Genomic DNA, 12254 nt, shown 5'->3' with positions numbered 1-12254 from the left:
AGACATTAAAAGACACATTTTATTGGATTGAAGACATAACTAAAATGTATCTAAATCATAAATCTGAATATTGTTATGTCGTATGTTATGTATGTACGTATGTATCTCCTTGGACTATTCTTTTGTACTTCTACCCGAGTGATTATTTGAAGTAAAGTTACTCTTACTTTTATATACAATAAAATTGTAGGTATCTGTAATTTACTTCAGATACTTTACTTTATTACATTTTGAACTGGACTGAAAATATATTCATTAATGTACACTATCCCTGCCAAATAAATACATGAATACATTTACAAGAATGTGTTGGATTAACGATCCACAAAGATTTCAATGGAGTCAGATATAAATAACCTTTAAAGACACATATTATGCAACACAAAATCTGGAGGTTTCTTGTGCCGTTTCAAGTCCATACAACGTTGCCAGTTTTGAGCATTTCCGTCGTCAAATCCTGTTTATTACAACTCCGTGCTGGTATTTGCATGTCGGGGCCAAAGTAGTCTTTGGCTTTTTTCCTCTATAGTAATCCCCTCAGCTGCCAGCAGATGGCGCGCTAACACCAAATCCTGCTGAGTGAATGAGCTGGGAACTGATAGAAAGTAATGTGTGCTTTTCAATACATACATTGTTTTAAGAGACATGTCGAAAGATACTCAAGAGCATGTTTAAAGGCCAATAACAAAACTAATAATGCATAATATGTGTCCTTTAAAACAAGTATAAACATTTTTTTTGTATCAAGGGAAAACCAATTGAGATAAACATATTCTTCTCTCGCACATAAACAATTCCCATAATACACTGCAGCACAAACTCCACAGTCATTCCACGTGCGCTCTGTTTGTTGTGCTCACGGGAGAGAAGCAGCTCGTCAGTAAATATTAAGATGTCGTCAAACAAAGCCAGGCCGGGGGAGTTACCTGTGGACACACTCCCTCCACCGCGTCCACGATGACGATGGCCCCATCGCACAGGCGCACGGCCGTGGACACTTCAGAGGAGAAGTCCACGTGACCCGGGGAATCTATCAGGTTCAGCAAGTACTCCTGCTCTCCTGGACACAGACAGTACATGAGACGTGTTACCCGTTCTGTCATATGCAAACGGCTGAAACGCAACATCGATTTGCTCATGTGACAGCAAATCGTCTGCTGTCTGTTCATGTTCTAGACTTGGGACCGACAAAGATTAAATTGGCTTTTGACAGTGGCGCAGATGGGCTTTTTTTTCGCACCTTCTTGGCTTTACTCCGCTTTACTCGGCTTAACGCACGCAAACTCGGCCCGTTTCAATCACAAGTGGTGCTCAGTGATGCTGTAGAGAACCTGGCAGCTCCAGGGGGCGCTAGGGATGTGAAGATGATGGGTTTAATCGATAATTGTGATTATTTAGGTCACAATATAATCGTAAAAACTAATGAAATAATGATATTGGCTATTTAGAAGCAGAAGTAAGTGTTGTCTTTATTCAAAGTATAGTTCAAATGAATACATTTAATGTAAAATACGTTGTTTTCTGCCTGTTTTTGTCACATTTTTATTATTTTGTCACTGAGAAATTTCAGCTGGTCACAAACTTGAGAGTACTAATGTGTTAGACAACGGAAATGAAATAAGACAACATATATCACGGTTGTTTTATTGTGGTCTCAGTCATCGTGGATAATCTTGATGTTTTTTTCCTCACAATCGTAACGTAAATGATATATCGCGACAATACGACAGGGGAAACAACGCAAACGTCCCGCATTTGTGACTCAAAAGCTCAACCGACACAACACAGTGACAAAGGCTTCACACGACAGGATCATTTTCTGGCTCCGATTTGCAACTCTGAACTGCTAAGTAACATAATCGCTAAAAACATCAGGCGCAGGCTACACACAGAAAACACTTGGGGGTAATGTAACACTAATTAGGAATAAAGTCTGGCGGTAGTGTAAGACTTGGATAACAACCACCATAAAACAACAACAACAGAAATAGGACAATTACCTTAAGTTAACTGTATCATTCTCAATCATATCTTTTTATCCATTAGTATTTTTCGCGACAATTCTGCGACACCCAGTGCACAAAACAACGCAATGAATTAGACTGTTTTTGACATCAACTTGGGAGCTATGTATCTGGGCCTCAAAACTTCTACCATGGACACAATCAGAGGATACCTTTGGAATGTACTTTTGTCGGCAGGAAAAAAGGCCATAACAAGGAAGTGAACACCGCCAACGACCAAGGACTGGACTGACACAGTGACAGACGTCAGACACATAGACATCCACTTTAGAGCAAATGAGACTTTTATTCTAATTTAAATGAGCCGTGATTTTGCTTGTATTTATGTTTGGGTATGTCTTTTAACTTATACTCTCTGGTCGTTTTGTGTTTTTTTCTATTTGTTTTCTGTCTTATCTATTTGTTAATAAAAGCAGGGCCGTCATCGTCTGGTTCCAGTGACAAACTGCTATTTCGGTAAAGCCGTGTTGCGAGTCAGTGTTCCTCCGTTTATCAAATGCAGGCCCTTTTTCTCAGCCACTCGTCATCATTACTCAGGTAATTTAACGATTGTAGGTGTACTAGAGTCATAAGAAAATATAAATGCTGATCTTAACTCTGAGAAAATGACACAGAGAGCTTGGGATTGATTTGATTATTAGCAAAATTTGGGATGTTTGTGGGCCAGCTGAACAAAACCTCCACTGAGATGTACATTAGCCAAAACAATAAAGACAAGGAACAACTCGATAAACTGCAGGGTCAATACATTTATCACACCACAATGTCAGAAAACTTTAAATGATCTTGAACTGAAAAATCTCGAGCTTCATTGCCCATCCCTTTAATTTAAGTTGTTGATCCATTCACATCTACAATTTTAACGACGTTATTTAGTGGACTAAATTGTAGGAAAATATCTAAAGCTTACGATGTGTGAAATGAAGAGAGATGGCGCTTGACTTCATGGTGATTCCTCGGAGCTGTTCGTCCTCCCTGCTGTCCAAATACCGCAACTGCAAAACAATTAGGATATTTATAGTACCAAATCATTGCACATTCGAATCTGCTAAAGAAAAGTGATCAAATAATTCACCTTTCCAGCGAGTCGACTCGAGATGATCCCATTGTTGGCCACCAAACAGTCTGCCAACGTCGTCTTACCTGTAGAAACATCAATACAGGCCGAGTCAGACTGTATGAGCTTTAAAATGTATATGTACAATCCGTAATTTAGCTTTATGTACATATGCAGAAGTGGTAGTTTCATTTCCTTGAGTACTTTATTAAAGAAATTGTACTTTTCCAAATAGTTTTCTTGTAGCACACTTTGAAGTACCATTACTCTCACTTGATTAAAGGTTTTGGTTACTCTTTCCCCTGTGAGTACCGTAAATGCTGCCGTCGTGTCTTATGTTAGTTATGGTGAGAACCACTTGTCGAGTTGGGAAATTGCCCATGAACGCCCCCTTATTTTGTGGAGGACTAGGAAATAATTTTGATATTTGAGCTGCCTAGATTAAATCACCTTTGCGGTTCATTTCGATTTCGATGTGGCATACGCTTGAATGTGTACTTTTACCAGGATGTGTGAGTATCTGCCAAGATATAGTTTCTTTTGAACGCGTTTCATTTTGCTGTGACCAAAAAAGCACTTGTAATTACTACATCATCTTCTCCACAGTCAGTGACAGAAGCTTAATAATATTATTTGAAAATGTGTGTTAGCCCCTTAATATATTGTTTACTTTTACTCAGTTTCGTTAAAAATACCATATTTTGTGAATTGTTTAAGGTTTTGTCCTTTCAAGTACATTGTAAAATAAAAATACAAATAATAAATCAGATGTTAAATCCAGTCAATTACTCGAGTACTAGTTTGCTTAGTATTATCATTTGAGTCATTTCCGGTCACCACTTTGTACTTCTACTCAAGTAATGTTAATTTTCAAGTAACTGTTCTTTCTTGAGTTATATTTCTGCCCATAATTACAAAAGTGTAATGTCATACCGTGGTCCACATGAGCCAGGATACACAAGTTCCTGATGTTGGCCGGATTTTTCTGCAGAGTCTTGATCTTGTCCAAACTCGAAAGCCTCATCGTGAACACTTCCAAATGTCACCTGATGACAACAGTTCAGGATTAAACCTCATGAAATTTTGTTTACCCAAACCAATCACAGTTTCACATTAGAGACTATGATGATGGTAAAACTAATACTTTATTTAATCTGTAATCAATAGTCTTTTGATCAGTAAAGTCAACAAGTGACATATTTACTGAATTCCAGAATGGAGGCAAACGTAAAATGGAAAATTGTGTGATTTCAAGTAATGGATGAATTGGGATTAACGTCAGAATATTACAAAATAAGAAATCAAGGTGGTTTTGGCAAATGAAAATCCCTCAGATGTGCGATATCTGAGCCCATTTACTATTGTTCTTTTTTTTTAAAGTCTAATTTTATATTTATTTGGTCAGGACAGTGCATGTTAATGAACATACATAAAACATGGAACACTCCTGGACAAATGAAGGTTTACACAGACTTGATACATGAAACACATAAAACGGATTAGGCGTGGGCTCATTTTCATCCGTTGTCCCGCGTTCACTCTCACTCATACACATGTTTTTAGTGGTTGGAGAAACACAGCACCTGGAGGAAACCTACGCTGACATGGGGAGAACATGCAAACTCCACAAAGACAGGAACTGCACCACCTGGGAATCAATCCCAGGATCTTCTTGCTGTGAAGCGAGAGCGCTACCATGTCACATTTGAGTACTTAAAGTGCCTCTGACAGGTTGGGCCACTCATTGAACTAAAATACAGTTGAGTTTTATTTATTTAAATTTAAGATAAAGAATATAAAAATGTTATCCCAGAATAGCTCATTTTGTAAGTTTATAATTCCACTTCCTGTCACACACATCACATCACACTAGGAAATTAGCCAGCATACACTGGAAAAAAAGTCATCAGACGTCACAAAAAAAAAAAAAAAAAAAAAATCACAAATGAAAATATACAAGAGCACCTTTGTTTCGTTAAATTACGGTTAGAATGTCAAAAATGTAGTTTATTTTGTGTAAATTATGCATAAACTTTGTCTGGAATGAATGTCCCTAGGGTGATGTCACTTCCTGTAATTTTCAGCAGATTTCTGGACTTTTCTCCACAATACCTAATTGATTGGAGTAAAAGGTACAGGTAAACAGGTACAAATACACCAAATAAAGTCAAAATTTGTCGATCTTAAAAAGCTGTCATACATACTTATTATGTATAAAATAAATAGAGAGGTCGGAGAGGGCAGATATCATTTAATTATAAAACAGAAGGTTTTTTTTTATTGTGGTGGCTGTTTTTTAATATTTTACAGTAGAAAAGCAAACTGACTGAAATGTCTACCCTGTAAATTAATTCTGTTTTTGTTATAAAGACCATTTGCATTTTGACACAATTTTATCATTGACTAATTTTGAACTCTCTGATGACAGAACAAGGTGTCTATAACTTGTATTAGAGAAGATGCTTCAACCATTTATTGTTCGTACCACAAGTCTCTCTATGGACCGGCAGGAAACCAGGCAATCGGTTAGTTATCCGTAAAAAGGGCAATAAATGGTCACAAATGCGTGTAAAAGCCGATGGTCAAGTTGCTTCCAGAACTGTCAGTGGCTAGTAGCTACGGCTAAATAACCAAAACTTAACTGCATAACAACCGCAATGTCCGCTTCGATAGCACAATACAACATTAGCCAGCGTCCAAACGGTGTTAGATAGCGTCAAATTTAATTATAAAAGAAGAATAAGTCATTATATGTGTCCCATGTGCTGTTTGTTACTCACGTTGTTTTCCCGGAAGTCGCTGAGCAACGTCAGCTACGCCCACTGTGCTATCATTGGTGCTGCTTTCAAGTACAGTCGTACAATGAGAGACCCCAATCAAACACACTTGCACTACCGAAATATAAAAACGGCAATAAGAAATATTCAAGCAGATTCATGTATTTGTTAAACTATAGAATGTGCATTTAGGGAAAAACATGAGCATAAAATATTATACTTTAATTTTATATTTATATTAATATTTACAAGGGGAAGATGAACGCAACACTGGAGCCTGCGTTGTTGGATTTCAGATTTTCAGAAAAGGTTTTGTTGCCAGTGAACTAAAATCCACGAACTATGATTTTGCTTCAGTGATATGTGCGACATAAACAATGAAAAAAAATAGTAAAATATAAATCATAACATTAAAGGCATGAAAGGCCAAAAATAGATCTGTGTGCAATATATTTATGTATTTACAACGGAGTATAAGGGCTAGCCCAACAAAGCCCGTATTGAATGAATGCATGTTTTTCAGCAATAAATAGGTTAAATGAAATATAGGCCTATATAAACTACATGCATCACTCAAGAGTTAGGGTAGGCAGTACAATCTAAGCAATTTAAGTTTCAAAAGTTGTCTTAAGAAAGTGCTAAATAAGACAATATCATCTTTATGTCTACACCTTATCTGTATTTGCACTGCTGTTTTATAATCCTATTGATATTGTATTGTATTTTAAGTGATGAACCGTACAAAGACTTTACTTTCAAACAAACAAATCTCCATGGTACAGTCTCTACAGCGTAATAAATCTACATAGTGCACCTTTAAATCTTCACACTTCCGGGTAATCTTTTTGTCATTGTCATGTTTCTAACTCTCTTTGGTCTATGAAGTCATTTGTTTTTGCACACACACACACAGACATAAAACAGTGTATTGATTACTACACACAGTCACCGTTGTGAAAAATGTATTTATTCCTTTGCATTGTTAACAAAAGCACTTTAATGAATTATTTTCCCATGTCAAACTGCAAGCCCACAAGCCACAAACAGGACCACGGATACATTTAAATGCATCTGGATGAAATTAAAAAAAACAGTGGCGTCACAACAAAGCGAAACCTTCATTTAAGTTCATGCAAATACAATGTGGTTCAAATGCACCACCTGTTTAACATACGATAGGCCTATATATATAACTGATTTACTGTTTCTCTGTTAAAAACACATGGAGAGGTATGAAAATAAAACGTCTGAAAACATACACTCATTATGATATTGCACTTGGACCACAGTATTTACAAGACACTGTACATTGCAGCAGACTTGGACCGACCAACACAACCAAGAGGCACAAACAATAACCACTGAAACCTGCTCACTCTGGGTGATTTGTGGCGCTTTTTGGGGGTTGAAATAAAAAATAAATAAAAACAAATGAGCCGCTTCAATATAATGGTGTAAATTATTATTATTTTTGCCTTGATTATTTGTCAATTAGTCATTTGCTTCCATGAGTCATGTTTGGTCAGGGTTATTTCCGGTCTGTGTCATGTATAGATTCTCACAAATAATAAAAGGTATTTCTGCTTTTTACATTTCACACAATTCAGAAAAGTAAAACAAAACTTTCTGCCACTTCACTTTTCAACGTGAACCGTCAATATTACTTTTACTGGTTTATATTAATTTTGTTTTGGTAGTATTTTATTTTGAGGATTAATTTCGTTACCAATGTATTATGTGGAAATAATTCAGTGTCTTGTCAAAAGACCATCGTCTCAGGACCAGTTTACAATAAATTAATTACTTTGAAATGCAAAGTATGTTTTCTGAGGACTAATACAAACTAGAGACTCCATATTTGAAGTTGACAATGAAACATTTCTGGTTTTGGGAAATGACGTTGCTTTGCCAAGAAGTTTCAAGAGAATGGCATTAAAGGGGAATGGCTTTAAAGGGGAAGTTTATCCAAAATCAACTTACAAGTTACTGAAACCATATTGTGAAACGTCACTATGAAGAGGCGGAGCTTATACGTTTTGCTGTTTGGATCAGAAAGTAAATGGATTGATTTGCATTACTAAGCTGAAAAATATAGCGGTTTACGGTTCAATAAAAAGTATTGGAAAAAGCATAACATGTCTCCTTTCAATGAACCCATCTCTATAGAGACAATTACAGGTCAGATCTATGGAGAGGCGTACCTGCACACAGAAAGAATGCATGTTTTTCAGGGTATTTCTGAGCAATAAAACCACTTGTAGTTGTAAAGATTCAAGATATATAATGCCAAACTGTGGAACATTCCAAGCAAAGCAGTAATATCTCCATGAGACACTGTGGCATGCCCTCCACCAGAAGAGATACAAAGTGCACCTTTAATGGTTAGTCAGACCCCTGCACCTTTACTGCATGAGTGACAAACCTTTCACTGGTTGAGTCAGTTTAATTACTTTAGTCAAATTGCATTTGGAGGGACTCGATGTGTTTCCCTCTCGCTCCTCAGGAGATTGTCAGGGAGCCGACTAATTGTTTCTCATGAAATATTCAAGGATGAGAGCAACACTGGATTTAGTACCGACTCATCTCTTCTTCATTTGTGGGCGTGTGAATGCTGGTGGTTGAGTGGTGACGCAGGGTCAGAGTGGTACCAGTCTCTCCTCGCACACAATTTGTTCATATCTCAGGTCCAGACCCCCCAAAACATCTCAGCGCAATCCATCTCAGTTCATCGTCCCGTGAGAAGTCTTTCTCTCCCAGTCCTTCAGTTCCTAAGATAGTATATGTAGTTCTGCTGACTGCCACTAGGTGGAGTCCACGTCCTGTGAACAGGATTGGCAGCATCTGTGTTTGTACATGGGCGAGTGGCACAGCCTGAGCCTCCGCACCACACTGCAGTGCTGAGTGCTGTCTCTGCACTCACCTGGAACAAGAGACACAAGGAACAATGAGCTGGAATTATGTCAGTCTGAGCACATTTAAGAGCCCTAACTAAACACCCTTTTGAGCTTTAAAACCTTGGACTTGGTCATTTATGTCAGTGTGAATAATCTCCCAAGAGCAACATTTATTTCTCAAGATGCTCCATCCCTTCGATCAGCCCTTTGTTGGTAAGATAAATGTTTTGTGTGTTCATAAATTAGGGATAAATACCTTTTGTACAATATTTCAAGTTCTAAAACATGAAATAATGGTAAGGGGTGATAAATAAGTTGTATAAGCCTGAAAAATGCTCAACAGAAGAATTCTATTGCTCTTTTTGCCAGAACCTTGATAAGAACCTTCAGGAGGTTTACACAAAATGAAGAGTGTCAATGGATCGGGCGATGGGTTTTTTCATGGCCGACATTGATGTTTTACCAGCTTTTCAGATGAGCTCTGCATAAACAGTATTTGGGCAGATTTTGATAATTCAAGTCTTAATCTCAAGTCTTTGGTCGCAAGTCCAAGTGTGTTGTCCGAGGTCAAGTCCAAACCCAATGCTTTGAGTTTCAAGTCTTTTAAAGTATTTAAACAAAATATACTGAAGTTGTTCTATTCGGCAGCGCTTCAAACTGAACCGACAGTATCTTTAGCTGTGCAGCATCTGTCAGAGCAGCACTTCCTCCACAGTTAATGTTTTTATGACTAACCCTTGAATAAGTCTGTCTGTGTGATGGCGGAAGCAGCAGAACGTTTATCATCTTTAGCAGTAAAAGAAGCACTGAAGTGTGTGGTCAGCAAGGGCCAGTCCAAAAGAAAACACATTCATCACTTTTTGGAATATTTTTTTATAACAACTTTTCAAAACCCCTTCAGGCGCTTCAACTCGAAAGCGAGTTCTACTTACTTTTTAATCATATCTTTTTGAGGAATGGGCACAAAAACAGAGCAGCAGAAACTGTCACAAACTGATAATTAAATGTATATTTCCCGCTTTTCTTTACCAGGAAGCCCCTCATTATTTACTCCTACGTATTTTAGACCCGCTATTGTCCTGATGGAGTCATGATTCAGTCCTATTTTAGAGCTAGGTTTGTCCTGATTTAAGCCATCTGTCCACGGGCACGCCGGGAACGATTTCTGATTGAGAGTCTTGGCTCAAAAACGTGGCCCCGCAGTGAGACAAGGGCCGCCGTGCGACCAAAGACGAGCTGCAATTGATATCAAACGTGCCTGATAGTTTGGACAGTTGATTGCAGAGTGAGCCTTTCCCCTCGTCTACCATCACGGGAAACACAAACGCTCCACAGAGTAACAGCAGAGGAGCTCAGCCGTGAACCAAGGCCACATCGCTCCATTTCTCTTTCATTTAGTCACTTTTCCAAATGTAGAAACACTGCTATGTAACGCTAGCAATAGCTAATTAAGACAATTAAGGTGACTTTACCACATTTGATTCACTAAATGTTTGGCATTTCGTGGCGGGACTTTTATGGTCCAAAAGCTTAACCCTTAAAGTGCCTATGACAGGTTTGTACGATTTTTTAGTTTTGACTTTTAGTGGGTTTATACCTGTTGTACATGTAAATGATAGTTTTACACCAATTGAGTAGGTAAATGAGGAGAAAACGCTGAAAAATCTGTAGAAAATGACAGGAAGTGACATCGCACTAGGGATGCTCATTCCAGTCGAAGTTTAAGCATAATTTACTCAAAAGAAACTACTTTTTCACTATTTAAACATTAATTTGACAAAATAAAATCACTCTCATTATATTTTTTGTTGTCAAATAAAAAAAAAGTGACAGGGGTTAATTCCTACTGTGATGTCATCAATTACAAACAGGAAGTAATATTATACACCTAAAAATGTGCTATTCTCTAACCCTAACCCCAGTTCAATAAGTCGTCCGACCTGTGAGAGGCACTTTAACCAAACTGTTAACCTAAACCTAAACCTTACCCTGCCCTCATTGTTAGACAGATATTCCTGATATTCTCTCAGGAAAAATGTGGTCGTAGCTGTGACTGATCATGTGTCTTCTGTTTTACCATCTTAAATTCCCCATGTCTTGCAGTGTGACAGAAAATAAAACATGCAGTGGACTAGTCTTTAGACCTGCGTTACGGTTTAAGAGTTGACCTGCGTTAGAACTATTTCCCTCCAGTTCTGTCCCCAGTGTAGTTTAGTCCTGATCCTGGGAGAGATAAATACTCCCTGCGACGTCTCTCTCCTCGCCATAACGCGGGCTCTCACCGTGTCCGCTGCAGTTGCCGGAGGTGCAGTGTTGCCAGGTGGAGGGCCTCTGCATCCAGGCGCAGTGCTGGTGGGCCAGGGTCCGTCCCGTCCGGAGGTGCGCGCAGTCCACTCGGCGGGACTGAAACCCACCGCCGCAGGGAACGCTGCAGTTGCCCCACGGCCCGGGACGCCACTGCACGCTGCACAGGTCGGAGGAGCAGTTACGCACCGAGGTGGGCCTGGGAGATGAGGAGAAGGGGGGCAAGGAATGTGGATTATTGATTGTAAAAACGTAACTAATTAATCATGTTAGGATAATAAAGTTGATTGCGTTTGTGTTGAGTAAATGTGTAAACTTTGTTCTTGAGTATAATTCTAGAAGGTTTAAATGGTTTATTTCTGTCAAGTATTGTAATTGTGATTAGATTTGATTTGATTTAATTTGTTCAATGTTCAAATTTTAAACATGTCCAAGAAGGCCTGAAATAAGCGCATGAACTGACAAACTAATACAATGCTGTTTGCACAGATCTAAACTACAGGGTTAAGACCGGTCATTTTGTTTGTGGAGGAAATGATGGTACAAAAACGGCATGAATTCTAACTGCGTTTAATCACAGAGCCCTAAATACCAGCGCGTAAAAGCACAGTACAAATACCAGTAAAAGCACACTACAATTCCCTGTCGTCCCAAAGCACAGCTGTCTCACTGTTGTCTCAAATTCCCTAAAAATAGATGCCTCAGAATTTTTAGAACAGAAAACCAATATGGAATAAGACTTTGCCCGACTGCATATCATTTTACCGGTGGTCTTCACTTTTGCTGTTGTTTGGGGATTTAGAGGAAGAAATAACTTTTAAATAGCTCCAAAGTTAGAATTGGGTAACTAAATCTGACAACCTGAATGACGTCCTTATTCCTGCACTGTCCTCGTCCCTTTCAGACCTAAATGTCACCTCAGTCTGAGGACGGGGCCCTCTGGGACCCTCTGGCCTTTAGCACCGTCTCGGGTTCCAACCTCGTTCTGAGACTTGGACTTTTCACTGGTTCTGAAGGTGAGCAACACGCCCAGTGAAGAAGTGAATCCCCCACAAACGACAAGAACACTGAAGGAAACTTTACTTTGGCTTAATTTGTCAGCAATCTAAAATTGTATATTTAATTACAATGAATGAATGAATTAAGTGAGTAGTGAGTTAAGTGAGTAAGTTGTGTTCCAACATTTGCAGTTGTACTG

The 12254-nt window shown here is 38.6% G+C and overlaps 1 protein-coding gene and 1 long non-coding RNA gene across 2 annotated transcripts in view; both read right to left on the bottom strand.

The window, feature by feature from the left end:
- efl1 (elongation factor like GTPase 1) overlaps positions 1-4145 on the bottom strand; it is a 148970-nt gene extending 144825 nt beyond the window's left edge. Inside the window, exons 1-4 of the mRNA XM_072465005.1 lie at positions 4015-4145; positions 3100-3167; positions 2935-3019; positions 927-1060 (exon numbers count right to left, since the gene is read on the bottom strand). Coding sequence (XP_072321106.1) covers positions 927-1060; positions 2935-3019; positions 3100-3167; positions 4015-4105 — 378 coding nt within the window. The 5' untranslated portion in view covers positions 4106-4145. The remainder of the gene's footprint in view (positions 1-926; positions 1061-2934; positions 3020-3099; positions 3168-4014) is intronic.
- LOC140381380 (uncharacterized) overlaps positions 1-12254 on the bottom strand; it is a 355558-nt gene that overhangs the window by 316190 nt on the left and 27114 nt on the right. The window lies entirely within an intron of this gene.

This window comes from Eucyclogobius newberryi, unplaced genomic scaffold, assembly GCF_026437365.1.
Source record: "Eucyclogobius newberryi isolate DKJ021-1_F unplaced genomic scaffold, fEucNew1.0.hap1 SCAF_5, whole genome shotgun sequence".
Taxonomy (NCBI): Eukaryota; Metazoa; Chordata; class Actinopteri; order Gobiiformes; family Gobiidae; genus Eucyclogobius; species Eucyclogobius newberryi.
This window is presented reverse-complemented; position numbering and strand designations above follow the sequence as displayed.